Below are 14987 nucleotides of genomic sequence, written 5' to 3'. Positions count from 1 at the left end.
GCCCAGCCTGTGCCAGCTCCTCATCCTCGCTCTGGGGCTCCAAGTAAGGCTCCAACACCTCCAGCCTGGGTGGCTTCCCAGGGAGTCCTTCTGCACTGAGCAGCCATGGGAGCACACTCCCAGCCCTGCATGGCCCCTGCACATCCAGCCCACCCACAGGCAGAAGGGTGATGGGAGGAATGCTCTCAGCTCAGCCCTGCAGAGCTGATGTCCTTACCCCATGCTGCCAGGTGTGTTAGCAGGAGGGCCAGGCTCCTTCCTGAGGAGCACAGCCATTGCAGGGGGCTGACAGAGCCCCCCCTACCACAAAAAAACAGGGAGATTTTACATCTGTCAGTCAAGCTGGTGCTTGAGGGGAAAGCACAGACAGTTTGGCCACCAAAGGGTTAATTAGCAGCGTGGTGTGGGTGGCAAAGCCAAGCTTCAGGTGCCCCTGCAGCACTGGGAGGGCTCTACTGTACCCCACCAGTGCTGAAAGGGGAGAGAGTTCATGCAGGCTGCAGAAAGTGCTTTGGGGAGAGCAGCTGGCAGGTGCCTGGACACCCATCTCCACCTGAATGAGCACACAGAGCTGGCAGGGGCCACTGGAAATCCCACCACTGGGTGCTGGGATGTCTCCTCCCACATTTGAAGCAGTGGACACATGCACAAGTTGCACTGGGACACATGATCCCAATGGAGAGTGCAGCCAGGAAAGTGCCCAGCTCACCCCAGCCCCAGCTCCCTCCCCTACAGGGGCTCTGGGGGCTGCCAGGGACTCTGCCTTTCTGCCCAGTGTGGTGTTGGAATGGGACAGCAGGGTTGCTCACCCTCCAGATCTCTAATCCTTGTGGGAAACCAACTGTTGTGGGTGAGCCCAGGTGGCTGTTCTCACCACATGGTCTGTCTGTCCTTCCCTCCACAGAAGCCCTCAGCAGTGGAGATCTCTGAGATGTCTGAGAGGTCCAAGCAGAACGTTGCTCATGGGCTTGCCTGGTCCTACTACATTGGGTACCTAAAAATAGTCCTTCCACGTACGTAGCTGTTTCCCTGCATTCTCGTGCCTATGGATAGAAATAGCTCCTAATAACAATCCTCCCACTCCATAGTGTTAGCAGAGAAATGTGGAGCAAGGCAAAAAGCAGCTGTACTCACACTGGGCACCTCTGCCTGATACTCTCTTCCACCAGGGCTGAAAAAGTCCCTGGAGGAATACAGCAGAGTCAACCCCAACCTGCTGGCATGCAGGAAGACCTGGAAGCTCCACATCTTGGTCCCTCTGAGCTGTGGCATCTATGATGACCTGGAGAAAGCTGACAGCAATATTCAGTACCTGGCAGACCTCAGTGAAACCACCCTGACCCGAGGTGGCACCAAAAAGAGAGTCTACAAACACAGCCTCTATGCAATCAGGGATGAAGAAAACCAGGTATACTGTGAGCAGGGTTGGGAGCATCATCCCAAAGGTCTTCCTGGCCTCAGATCCCAGCCTAGAAGTGGCCATAAGGGCAGGACACTGTCCCCTCTCCTACTAGATACTCCCAGCTTTCAGCAGATGAGATGGAGAGGTCCTGTTCCTGCACTCCTTCCTGCTGGCTGCCTCCTCCCAGGTTCAGCCCTTGCAGGGATGTTGGGATCACTTAACCCCTCCTAGAGTTGATTCAAGTCCAGAAAACAGCAGAGAACTGAGCAGAAAAAAGCAGATGGGGACTACAGAGCACCACTTCCCATTTGATGAATGAGTGTTTCCTTGTATTGTGAACAGGTGTTTGAAAATGTCTCTGTGAGTCACTATTTGACGCTCTCCCCTTCTCCTAGTTGCCTCTTTTCCAGGCTGATGAGCCCTAAATCCCTCCAGCTCACATTGCATTCATCTCCTTCCACATCTCCAGGCAGACAGGCCTCTGCCCCTGCACCCCTGGAGGAGGGAACACCCTGGTCCTGCGATGCAGCCGTGGATAGAGGCATCGACAGAACGATGCTCCTCACCTGGGGGTCCCTGATTTGCCCTTTGACGGTGACTGAGGGCTGAGCCGCAGCTTTTAAAGCCCTGCAGGGACCACAGAGCATCTTCCTGGCCCTGCTCCAGGGGATGTACAGCCAGCAGTGGGTTTTTCCCGCTACAATGCACACCCTGGTGCCGCGTTCCATCTGCCAAGCTCCTGCTGAGTCACTCGGCTCCCTGAGAGCTCCAGCAGCTCTGAGCCTGGATCTGACCTGGCTCACTGCATGTTCCCAGGAAAATCTGCCCCTCAGCTTGCTGCACAGTCCATGGCAGCAATGCAATGCCCATCCCTGGCACCTGCTCCTGGGCATGGTGGACACTGCCTGACAAGGCCAGGAGCTTCCTGCTACTCTGCATTTACCTGGGGATCCCATCCCTCTTCCTTCTAATTTGCTCTGTTAAACTTTCCAGTTTACCCAGTGTAAGACTTAGTGGTAACCTCACTCCTCCTTGGAATGTTTGTGGCCTTAACAAATCTCTCCCTGTTTGTTTGATCAGCCTCCTTCCACCTGTGCATCCACCTTGCCAGTGTTTGTCCTCTTCTCTGCCCTCCTGCTCTCTGTTACGATGTTCAGACTTAGAATCATAGAATCATGGAATATCCAGAGCTGGAAGGAACTCACCAGGATCATTCAGTCCAACTTCTGACCTTGCACAGGACATCCCAACAATCCCATCATGTGCCTGAGAGGATTGTCCAAATGCTCCTTGAGCTCCATCAGGCTTGAGACTGTGATCACTGCTCTGGGGACCTGTTCCAGTGTGCAAACTCCCTCTGGGAGAAGAACCTTTTCCTAATATCCAGCCTATATGTCCCCTGACACAGCTTCATACTGTTCCCTCGGGTCCTGTCACTGACCAGTGGCTGTCCCTCTGCTTCCCCTTGTCTAGCAGAAAAGCCACCAAGAAGGTGTGATCACAGGGAAGGGGTGTCATAGAATATGTCCATATGATGTGTCCCCAATTAGTGTCTTCATAGGGGACCAAACTCCATGGGGAAAACCACCCCACAGTGTCCCTGTCCCAGTGTTCCAGCACACAGCACCAGTGCAGAGCAGGCCAAGCAGCCACCAGATCCCAAGGACTCTGCCCTGTGCCAAGGTCCCCTGGGAGCCTTTTGTCCTGTTCTCCTATGTCCATATCTTTCTCTTCCCTGCCTGCAGCTCTGGAACTGTGCTGTGGAATATGCAGTCCCTCTACAGTCCCTCTACGCCATGTCCCAGGATGAGTGTGCTGCCTTCAGCCGGGAGGAGCGCCTGGAGCAGGCCAAGCTTTTCTACAGGACCTTGGAGGAGATCCTGAAAGGCTCCAAGCAGTGTGCTGGGACCTACCGGCTCATTGCATACGAGGGTGAGTGAGGGGAAGGGGTTGGGGTGTCCAGGCTGTAGCTGAGCTCTCCCAGCACCTTGGGTGAGCTTGAATCAGGGCAGACAAGGGGAAGCTGCAGGGTCTGTGCAGTGCTCGGCTGATGTCCCCACTCAGGGGCCATGGGGGTCCGTGCTGCCGTGGTGGAGAGAAGCTTCCTCCCCACATGGAGTGGGAGCAGCACTGAGCACAGCAGCACTGAGCGAGGGAGGGGATTGTCCCCTCTGCTCTGTGCTGGGGCAGCCTCACCTTGAGTCCTGGGGACAGCTTGGGGCACCACAGTAACAGAAAGTCTAAAAGCTGTTAGAGAGCATCCAAAGGAGAGACAGGAGGATGGGGAAGGACCTCAAGGGACCATAAGAAGAGCAGCTAAGGGCACTTGGTTTGTTCAGCTAGAGAAAAGCATATGGAGGGCAGAGCTCAGTGGGGTCTGCAGCTTCCTCATGAGGGGCAGCACCAAACTCTGCTCTCTGGGACCGGTGACAGGATCTGAAGGAACAGCATGGAGCTGTGTCAGGGGAGGTTTAGGATGGATATTAGGCAAAGGTTCTTCCCCCAGAGGGTAGTTAGGCCCTGGAACAGCTCCTCAGGGCAGTGGTTACGGCCCCAAGCCTGACAGAGCTCAGTGTTTGGACAATGCTCTCAGGCACATGGTGGATTGTTGGGGTCCCCTGTGCAGGGCCTGGAGTTGGACTGATGATACTTCTGGGTCCTTTCCAGCTCGGGATATTCCATGATTCTGTGATTCTAAGGACTTCTTTCTGTGGGTCTGACAAGCAGGGAGGGTGCTGGTAGCACTGGTTGTCCTTGTTAAGTCCTCAAAAGCACCTGAGACAAGCAGTCTATTACTGGGGCAACAAGAACACTTCCGTAAGGATTAAGTATAATGGTAGGCATCCAGGGGAAGGAGCAGCTCCCTTCTTTGCTGGTGTTCCTGGGAGAAATGTCTGGGGCTGCCAAGCCATCCCCAGCAGTGAGATGAGTGTGCGCTGGCTCAGTGCCATTCCTTCTGGCAGGAGTGAGTGAGGCTTTCCCTCCTTCCCATCTTCCTTTCATCTCCTCATGTCTGCCAGATGAAGTCAGCATCTTGCTCAAAGGAATTTCATTGTTTTCAGAGGAAACTCAGCGCTCTCCCTGATGGGGAGAAGCATCTCCATCGGGCGAGGCAGTTCCCATCATCACAAGCACTACTGGGAATCCAGCACATAGTGCCTGTAATTTTATTCTCTTTCCCGCACTTTGTGTTTTAAGTCCCTCCTTCTGCCATGCTGAGACAGGGAAGTCAGAGCTGTATTTGGACTGCATAGGAAACTGCATATTTGGGGGCATCTCCTCCCTGCCCAGACCTCTGTCTGGGCATATTGGGCATACTGGCAAATATGCCAAACATTCTGCATATTTGGGGACTCTGCTCCCTGCCCAGAGCTCTGCCTTGGGCCAACCAGTGAAGGTGAGTTTTGTCTTTCTTCTCTCCCAGAGCCAGGAGAAGCAGAGCCTCACTTCTTGTCCAGAGAGATCCTGTGGCACCTGCGGCAGCAGCACCTCGAGGAGTTCGCCGTGCCCGAGGGTGAGCCCCCACACACCCCATCCACAACCCTCAACTCAACAGAGCTCAGCCTCCAGATCAGCACATCAGAGCTGCCACAGCCACTGCGGAGTGACATCTTCTAAGGCCCTGTCCAGCCCCTCACCATGGCCTTGGGTCTCCCGACCCCCTGACCCCCTGCCTCTTGCAGCACGTGCTGCCTGTGGCGGACACACCCAACTCCTGCAGGAACTGCCCTCCCAAACCTCCTGTGCCTCATGGTTACTGAAGCAGCTGACTCAAACCACAGCCCTGTGACATGCTTCCCGTTTCCTTTGTTAGACGCAGCTCATGGATTCAGCCATGGCTGGATTGTTTGTTAATCTGCTTTGATTTGTGGCATATAAAGCATTTTCCTCTGGGGCAAGTTGAAGTATGCTAAATCTTGGGCATGATGTGCAGTCTGCACTTGGATAGGACAATGTTCTTCCCCCAGAGGGTGTTTGGGCACTGGAACAGCTCCCCAGGGCAATGGGCACAGCCCCAAACCTGACTGAGCTCAAGGAGTGTTTGGACAACAGTCTTGGGCACATGGTGGGATTATTGGGGTGTCTGTACAGGGTCTGGAGCTGGACTGGATGATCCTTGTGTGTCCATTCCAAATCAGGGTATTCCATGATTCTGTATGTTGTGGCATTGGATGGGCCCTTGGAAATCCCAGCCATGAGTGTGCATGTGTGTGTTGGGTCAAACACATCCAGCCAGCATGGCCTGACTGACTGGGTGGCTTCTGCAGGTACAAGGAGCATGAGCAGGACTCCCAGGGTACCCTCCAGGCTGATGTGCTGTGTAGCCACACACAAACGTCCTCACTTTGCATCCATTCAGGATGTGAAGGTGGAGGAAGAGGAAATCAGAGACAGTGGCAAAGCTCTGCTGTGGTGCAGCTTGGCAAGGTCACAGCACAGGGACTGGAGCTGTGCACCCAGTGCTCCATGCCTCAGCGTCCCCTTTGGCCAAGAGCTAAAGGAGGATCTGAGCAGGCAGTTCTGCCCTGGGAAGGAAGGTGGGGCAGGAGGCAGCTCACTTGGCTTGTTACCCTCTGATGTTGCAACGTCCCTTCTCTTTGATCCTTCCCAGGACTTTGGCAAAAGGATGAGGACCCTTGGGAGGTCCCAGGTGCATGCTCTCAGCCCGAACATCCAGCACCAGGGCCTAGACACAACTGTGACCATCCTCTGGGCCAGGCATGGAGACCAGGGGAGACTGCAGAGGCCAGGGGCCCTGAGGAGGTGACCTGGCTGCATGGCTCAGGATAGTGACAGTGCTGTGCCTGGCTCCGTCTTGGTTCCACTCTCAGCTTCCTGGGTGGCTTTGCCTGGAGCCAGACACACAAAAGCATCCTAGGGGATGTTACTGCCTATGGATACTGGTGAGTCTCCAGCTGAGCCAGCTTCCCTGACACTATTTTTCCACTGTGGTTAAGGTCCCTGAAGTCCTCTCTGTTGGCCAATGTCTTGTACCAAGTGTGCGAGCTCTTCTTTCAGGAGCCCAGGGCACAGCCTGTGCAAGGACCATGAGCACAGAATCATCTAGGTTGGAAAAGACCTCTGAGACCATTGAGTCCAACCTGTGGCAAATCACCACCTTGTCAACTAGACCAGAGCACTAAGTGCTGCATGCAGTTGTTCCTTGAACTCCACGAGGGATGATGGCTCCACCACCTCCCTGGGCAGCTTGTTCCAATGCCTGACAACTCTTTCCATGGAAAATTTCCTCCTGATGTCCAACCTAAACTTCTCCTGGCACAGCCTGAGGCCGTTTCCTCTTGTCCTGTCGCTTGTTCCCTAGGAGCAGAGCCTGACCCCACTTGGCTGCACCTCCTGTCAGGGAGTTGTGGAGGGCAGTAAGGTCCTCCTAAGTCTCCTTTTCTCCAGGCTGAGCACACCCAGCTCCCTCAGCTGCATCAGACTTGTGCTGCAGCCCCGTCCCCGCCTCCATTGCCCTTCTCTGGACACACTTCAGCCCCTCAGTGTCTTTCTTGAAGTGAGGGGCCCAGAAGTGAGGGACACAGGATTTGAGATGCCTCAGCAGTGCCTCAGCAGTGCATATATCAAGGCTATATATGCAGAACATCAGGTCTCCATCTTTCGTGCACATGGGAGAACATGGTGGGAGATGCTTCTCCCCAGCTCCAGCCCAGCAAACTACCAGAGGAGATTTGGCTGCATGTTGGTCTTGCTGGGGCTGGGAATTGGAACCCATTTCAGGATGCAGTAAAACCTTAATCTGCAGCCTAATCTCTGGGTACTGCATCTGTGTGAGAGGCAAAAACAGCACATGAAAGGGCTGTGAAGGGAGGGTTGGGACAGCAAAGGCCACTGCAAAGAGCCAGCTGGATTGCTGGCTCTTTGTGTCAGGGATCTCTGCAGAGGCCTCCAGGATGCACCAAGTGCCTGGTGCTGCACTGGCTGGAGAGGAAGAGAGGACAGCAAGTGAGGGACATCCTGCTTGTGGTAAGAGACACCTTGGATACAGGGAACAGAGTGGAGGTTTGGCCCAGGGGTGTGGGCAGATGGTTGTGGGTCCTGATCACCTGAGCAGTGTTCCCAGAGCAAATGCTGTGGGCACCTGCTGAGACCCAAGGGAGATGCATGGCATCAGGGCTGAGCTCAGCAGCATGGGAACAGCCAGAAACAGCTGCACAAGCAGCAAATCCACCACAGCCCCCTAGAGCTCACACCTTCAAACCCACTGAGGATCCTCGTGGGGCACAAACTCTGTGTCCTCCCTGCTCCCTCCCCGTGTGGAAGCCTCTTATCTTGCCCATCACTGCAGCCAGGCTGGGCTGAAGATGCTGATAAGCTCAGCCCACGTTAGCAGGGGACAGGTTGAAAGACAGGCACAAGCCCAGAGGAAATCTGACAGCACAATCTTGTTCCAGCAGCCCCCGTGCTGCCAGCCAAAGGCTCAGCTCCTGCCACTGCTCAAGGGCACAGTCAGGGCCAAGGTGAAAGGCTTTGCTGGCAGAGCAAACCACAGGCAGGGCTGGATCAGAGGCAGGAAAACCAGACCTCAGAAGTGGCCACTCACTGCCCAAGCTGGCAAACACAGGATAACCAGTTTCTCCTTGAGATCTCCAATAGCACAAACCAGCTCTGTTTTAGCTCTAATTGCAGTGTCCCACAGCAGCTCTAACTCAGGAATCTCTGACTTTGGAGGCACATGAAGGTGACATGGGGTGTCAGCAGCACAGGCACAGTCTGGTCCCAGCAGGGCAGTGGTGTCCCCCCTGTAGCCCCTCATCATCACTGTCCCCACTGTCATGAGGGGACAGGACCCCTGGTCACCCCACAGTGCTGAGGCACAGCCTTGTGTTGGCGATGGCCCACAGAAGCATGGAATAGTTAAGGCTGGAAAAGACCTCTGAGATCACAGAATATCCTGAGCTGGAAGGGACACACAGGGATCATCAGTCCAACTCCTGTTCATGGGAAGGACACTACGAGGCATCTGTTCAACAACCACTAGGGATCACCAAACCCCCCCATGGAAGCCCACCAAGAAGCCATAAACTGAGACAGGGGAGATTCAGACTAGATATGGGGCAAAGTTTTTCCCCTGTTAGAGTGTTCAGGCACTGGAATAGGAAATTGCCCATGGAGGTGATGGGGGCACCATCCCTGGAAGTGTTTAAAAGGCATCTAGATCTGGTGCTGGAGGATATGGCTTAGGATTTAGTTTACAGCAGTGACAGGTTAATGATTGGACTCCATGATCTTAGAGGGCTGCTCCAGCCTTGACAATTCTAAGCCCTCCCACCAACTCCAGAGCAGACTGATCAGCATGAGGAGCGAGAGAATCACTAACCAATAGATGACAGAGCACTAACTAATAAGGGTTAGGTAACTTGCAGCCAATGATCACTGATTTGTTTGTTTGCTGAAATGTGTAAGTAGTAAAAATGTGGCAATCCCTCCTGCATCCAGCCTACAATAAAGAATGTCTGTTCTTAGTGCTACATTGATGTTAAGTTCTACTCCCCATTTCAGTGACAGAATCATAAAATCCCAGGATGGTTTGGGTTGCAGTGGACCTTAAAGTTCATCCCATCCCACCCCCTGCCATGGGCAGGGACACCTTCCACTAGCCCAGCTTGCTCCAAGCCCTGTCCAACCTGGCCCAGAACACTTCCAATAAATATTAGAATTCTAATAGAACTCAAATAAACACCAACTCTGCCTTGATCCTCTCTCAGGTAAAAGGGGATTTACACCCCTTGAGCACCTCTTCCATGTCCCCCACGGAGGGTGAGCCCTGGAAGCTGCAGAGCTGGGGACACCACTCCATTCCCAGGCACTCTGGGCCAGCAGAGACGAGCCAAGGGCCAGAACAGGTAATCCACAGGCAGCTGTCAACGCACGTGGAATCCTGGTGTTAGTGAATTAGCAGGGTAGTGTTAACAGATTTAAGCTAGCTAAAAGAACCTATCTAACCTAAGACTAACTGCCTGAGTCAGCCTCAAAGCAGGGAGTTCTTGTAAGGGGCCTCAGACACGAATGCACCTAAGGATATAAGTTCTCCCCTCTGTGTCAGCTCATGTGGCACCACTGAGCAGTGTGGGGCTGGGCAGGCACTGCACACTGTGCCCATGGGGGAGGCAGGACAGCGCCTGGGGAGGGTGTCCTGTCCCTGCCCTGAGGGAGCAGCACCCTCTGACCACTCACTCACACACACACACTCTCACAAACACACACACACACTCATGCTCACACACACTCTCACATACACACACTCACATACACACACTCACACACTCACATACACATGCACATACACTCACAAACACACTCTCACACTTCACACACACTTCACACACACACTCGCACTTCACACACCCAATCACACACCCCACACACACACCCTTTCACACACACTCACACACTCACCCACACACATACACTCACACACTCACTCTCACACACACACACCCACTCACAAACACACTCACTCTCACACACACAGACATACACTCACAAACCACCCACCCACACATACTCAAAAACACACACACACACTCACCCACACACACATGTACACTCACAAACACACTCACACACACACTCACTCTCACACACACAGACATACACTCACAAACACACACACACACTCACACTCGTACTCACACTTCACACACACACTCACACGCACAGACACACACAGACACACACTCACAGACACACACTCACACACACACACGCACAGACACACACACACTCACAGACACACTCACACACTCACAGACACACTCACACACACGCACATACACAGACACACTCATAGACACACACTCACACACACATACACTCACAAACGCACACTCACTGACACACACACACAGACATACACTCACAAACACACACACACACACTGACACTTCACACACACACTCACACACACACAGACACACACTCACACACACACACACACTCACAGACACACACTCACAGACACACACACTCTCTCACAGACACACACACTTACAGACACACACACTCACAGACACACTCTAATACACTCACACACTCATACACTCACACACACATACACCCACAGAGTCACACACACACACACGCACAGACACACACACCCACTCACAGACACACCCACACACTGACACTTCACACACACACTCACAGACACACACTCTAATACACTCACACACACTCACACACACACACACTCACAGACACACACATACACACACAGAGTCACACACATACACACACACTCACAGACACACACACACATACACACACAGAGTCACACACACACACACACACACACACACACACACACACACACACACACACACACACACACACACACACACACACACACACACACACACACACACACACACACACACACACACACACACACACACACACACACACACACACACACACACACACACACACACACACACACACACACACACACACACACACACACACACACACACACACACACACACACACACACACACACACACACACACACACACACACACACACACACACACACACACACACACACACACACACACACACACACACACACACACACACACACACACACACACACACACACACACACACACACACACACACACACAGTCACACACACACACAGACACGCACACACACGCACTCACACACACAGACACGCACACACACGCACTCACACCCCGACACGGCTCGCGCGAGTGGACAGGGGTATGTGCCACGTGACTCGCCGTCAGCCAATCAGCGGCGGGCTGGAGGCGGTGCCAAGATGGCGGACGATAAGGTGAGGGCACGGGAGGACTGGAACTTGGACCGGGACCGGGCCGGGGCTGGGGGGCCGGGACCGGGGCTCGGGCTTAGGGTTGGAGCTGGATCTGGGGTTAGGGCTGGGACTGGATTTGGATTTGGATCTGGGGTTGGGACTGGGGTTGGATCTGGATTTGAGGTTGAGGCTGGGGCTGAGGCTGGTTCTGGGGCTGGATCTGGATCTGTGCTTGAGGTTAGGGTTAGGGCTGGGGTTGGGGCTGGATCCGGGGTTGGATCTGGATCTGGGGTTGGATCTGGATCTGGGGTTGGATCTGGGTTTGGATATGGATATGGATCTGGGATTGGGGCTGGATCTGGATCTGAGGCTGAGTCTGGATCTGATGTTGGGGTTGGATCTGGGGTTGAGGCTGGGATCTGGATTTAGGGTTAGGGCTAGAGCTGGGGCTGCTTCTGAACTTGGATCTGGGGTTGGGCTGAGGGAGCACCATGATAGTTCTCTCTTCCTGGGTGGAGCCATGCATCACCCTCCGTGTCCCACACAGGACTCGCTGCCCAAGGTGAAGGACCTTGCCTTCCTGAAGGGGCAGCTGGAGAGCCTGCAGCGCAGGGTGGAGGACGAGGTGCAGGCTGGCGTGGGGAAGGTAAGGGCCAGACCCTGCTCTGATGGGGCATGGGGGGGGAAACACCCCTGAGGCACACCCTGTGTCCTCCCATCCCTCCCTGCAGTGCCTCACTGTGTGCTCCCCCCCAGGATGGCTCCCTGCTGGCATCTCCCTTCCTCAAAGGCTTCCTGGCAGGATACCTGGTAGCCAAGCTCCGGTTCTCGGCCATTCTGGGGTTCGTGGCTGGGACCTGCACAGGGATTTATGTTGCCCAGAACTACGCTGTGCCCAACATGGAGAAGACTCTCCGGGATTATGTGGATGCGCTGAAGAAGGGTCGGGAATAGAGGAGGATCCCGAGGCAGCAGGGACTGCGGGAATGGAGCATTCCCAAGGCTCTCGGAGCCACCTCACCTGCTCCCTTCTTTTCCCTGGAAAAGGGCTTTGCACCACACCACTGTGGGGCCTGGTGATGGCTGTTTGTGGTGATCACTGACCCACAGCAGCTTGGGAGCACTGACGGTTTTCCAGCTGCCTTTTCCCCCTTTCCCTGTGCCCCTGTGGACTGTGGGGCTGCTGTGACCTGTCACCTGTGTGCCCTGACACGCAGCTAATGCTGTGACCTGTCACCTGTGGGGCTACTGTGACCTGTGACCCATGTGCCCTGCCACCCAGCCCACGCTGTGCCCTGGGAATGTGCTTTCTGTGCCTTCCCAGCAAGGCTTATAGATCTTCTCCTGACAAGAGACTGTCCTGCTGCATCAGAAATGTAGCAGGAACATCCTGCTCCAATCAGGCTCATTAAATTCTTGGTGTTTGGTCTCTTCTGCAGTGTTGCAGGGTGAGAGTCTGTCTGCCCTCCCTGCACTGATAGCAGCTCACCTGTGATGGCTCCTGGCTGGACATGGGGATGTTTGGGAATGCTGCTGGCTCCGCTAACAGGCTGCTCCGGAGGGGGTTGTGGGCACTGATGCTGCTCCTGTCTGTGGCCATCTATGGCTCCCATGCCCCTCTCCTGACCCACTGCAAGGTGGATGGGGTGATTCCCTTCAGCTCTGCCTCTGTGGTGGTCCTGGTGGAGCTGACCAAGCTGCTGCTCTCCCTGCTGTTCCTGCTGGCCCGGCACCGGGAGCCGCTGGGATCTGCCGTGTCCTGGCGCCACGCAGCCCCCTTCGCCCTCTCTGCCCTGCTCTATGCTGCCAACAACAACCTGGTGGTCCACATGCAGCTCTTCATGGATCCCAGCACCTTCCAGGTGCTCAGTAACCTGAAGATTGTCAGCACTGCACTGCTCTACAGCCTCCTCCTGCGCCGCAGCCTGGGCAGGCGCCGCTGGCTGGCCCTGCTGCTGCTGCTGGCTGCAGGGCTCAGCTACAGCTGGGGGGGGCTGCAGGGCTCTGGCAGCCCCTCTGAGATGCACCTGCATATCACCCCCGTGGGTTTGGTGCTGCTCTGTGTGTACTGCCTCATATCGGGCCTGTCTGCTGTCTACACAGAAGCCATCCTGAAATCCCAAGCACTGCCCCTCAGCCTCCAGAACATCTTCCTGTACTTCTTTGGGGTCGTGCTCAACCTGATGGGTTACCTGTGGAGCGGCAATCAGGGAGGGTTTTTGGAGGGCTTCTCCTCCTGGCTGCTGCTGGTTGTGCTCAGCCAGGCCCTGAATGGTCTCATCATGTCCGTGGTGATGAAGCACAGCAGTAACATCACCAGGCTCTTCATCATCTCCTGCTCCATCCTGGTCAATGCTCTCCTCTCCGTTGCCTTTTTCAACCTGCAGCTCACCCTCCTCTTCTTCGTGGCTGTCACATGCATCGGCCTTGCTGTGCACTTGTACTATGGGGTCATGTAGCTGCTGCCTCCCTCCCGTGTGTCCAGGCAGCCTCTGCCTTTCCTCAGGGCTGGAATTGTTGCTGGTGGGCACCTGCATGACTCCAAGGACCCCTCAAGGAGGAGTGCTGAGAGTGAGTGTGCCCTGTCCCTGCTTCCAGGGGTGAAGCTGAGCTGCATTCTGGCCTGGCAGGAACCTTGTTCCACAGGATGGGATCCAGTGTGTCCAGCCTCAGGGTGGGTCCCGAGCCCTGCTGTGTGTCTCATAGTCTTAAACTGCACGAGGGGAGGTTCTGATTGGATATGAGGAAGAATTTCCTCACAGGAAGGGTAATTAAACATTGGAAGGAGCTGCAAAGGGAGGTGTTGGAGTCACCATCCCTGGAGGTGTTCAAGACACAACTGGATGTGGCATTGGTGCTCTAGTCTAGTTGCCAAGGTTGTTATCAGTCACAGGTTGGACTTTATAATCTCACAGGTTTTTTCCAACCTAATTCATTCTGTGTTCCATGTCCTCAAGCTGCTTCCCCTCACCACAGTGGCCTGGGAATGCTCCTGCAGCAGTCAGCCCTGCTGCACCCTCCTGGTGCTGGTGCTGTCTCAGCTCCCATGGATTCTGCTTCCCCCTCCCTATTCCCAAGGCTCCTGGCCGAGGCCTCTCCCACCTCCATGGTTTTCCAGCCCAGCTCCTGACTAGAGCCCTCAGGCCTCATTTCCCTTTCTCAGGGGCAATGTCCGTGTGGAGCAGAGAGGGAATGGAGTATGTGGGAACTTTAACCTGGTCCCCAAAAGGGAGACACTACCCAAATCTGTATGAAGTTTCCTGAGGCAGAGGCCTCCGTGGGTGCTGGATGGGGTATTAAAGCTGTGGTTCAACAGCAACTGTGTATCTGTCCCTGTGTCTGACCCCTGCAGGAAGTGTCTGTGTCCCTCAGGAGAGGTTTGGAAGTGTGTCCAAGCTTGAGGCACTCGTGGCTGAGGGGCATCGCCTTTATTCCCCGTGGCAGCGGCTGGGGGCTGCCAGCTCTCCCTCTGTGCCTGGCATAGAGCTGGGTTTTCCCTCCCTGAGCCAGGTTTCCACAGGGAGCAGCAGCTGGAGTGGGCAGGAGGGGAGGCTGTGCCCAGGGCAACTGCTGGGGCTGTCTGGTCCCCTGGCATCAGGGCTGGTGGCTCACTGCAGGAGGTCTGCAGGGACCTCATCGTGCCAGGACGGCTGTCCCCATGCCTCGGGATGTGGCTCAGGGTGTCTGTGTGGTGGCATCAGCCAGGCACACCTGCCTGGCATCCCGCAGGTGCTGGTTATGCTCAGCGAGCTCCACAGCATCCCAGAGCACCTCCTGCAGCAG

General features: G+C 55.0%; 2 protein-coding genes across 2 annotated transcripts in view; both read left to right on the top strand.

Moving 5' to 3' along the window:
* The window catches only part of TMEM173 (transmembrane protein 173), a gene marked incomplete at its 5' end in the record, with an annotated part of 6185 nt that extends 1165 nt beyond the window's left edge, over positions 1 to 5020 (top strand). Inside the window, 5 exon segments of the mRNA XM_009075274.1 lie at positions 1 to 43; positions 905 to 1013; positions 1170 to 1408; positions 3148 to 3334; positions 4827 to 5020. The exon segment at positions 1 to 43 is cut by the window's left edge and continues 27 nt beyond it. Coding sequence (XP_009073522.1) covers positions 1 to 43; positions 905 to 1013; positions 1170 to 1408; positions 3148 to 3334; positions 4827 to 5020 — 772 coding nt within the window.
* Positions 5021 to 12715: 7695 nt separating this feature from the next.
* Positions 12716 to 13663, top strand: SLC35A4 (solute carrier family 35, member A4). Its single transcript, XM_009075273.1, has one exon. The coding sequence runs from the start codon at positions 12716 to 12718 to the stop codon at positions 13661 to 13663; it is 948 nt and encodes a 315-aa protein (XP_009073521.1).
* The last annotated feature ends 1324 nt before the right edge of the window (positions 13664 to 14987 follow it).

The sequence above is a fragment of the Acanthisitta chloris genome, unplaced genomic scaffold, assembly GCF_000695815.1.
Source record: "Acanthisitta chloris isolate BGI_N310 unplaced genomic scaffold, ASM69581v1 scaffold3485, whole genome shotgun sequence".
NCBI classification, from domain to species: domain Eukaryota; kingdom Metazoa; phylum Chordata; class Aves; order Passeriformes; family Acanthisittidae; genus Acanthisitta; species Acanthisitta chloris.
This window is presented reverse-complemented; position numbering and strand designations above follow the sequence as displayed.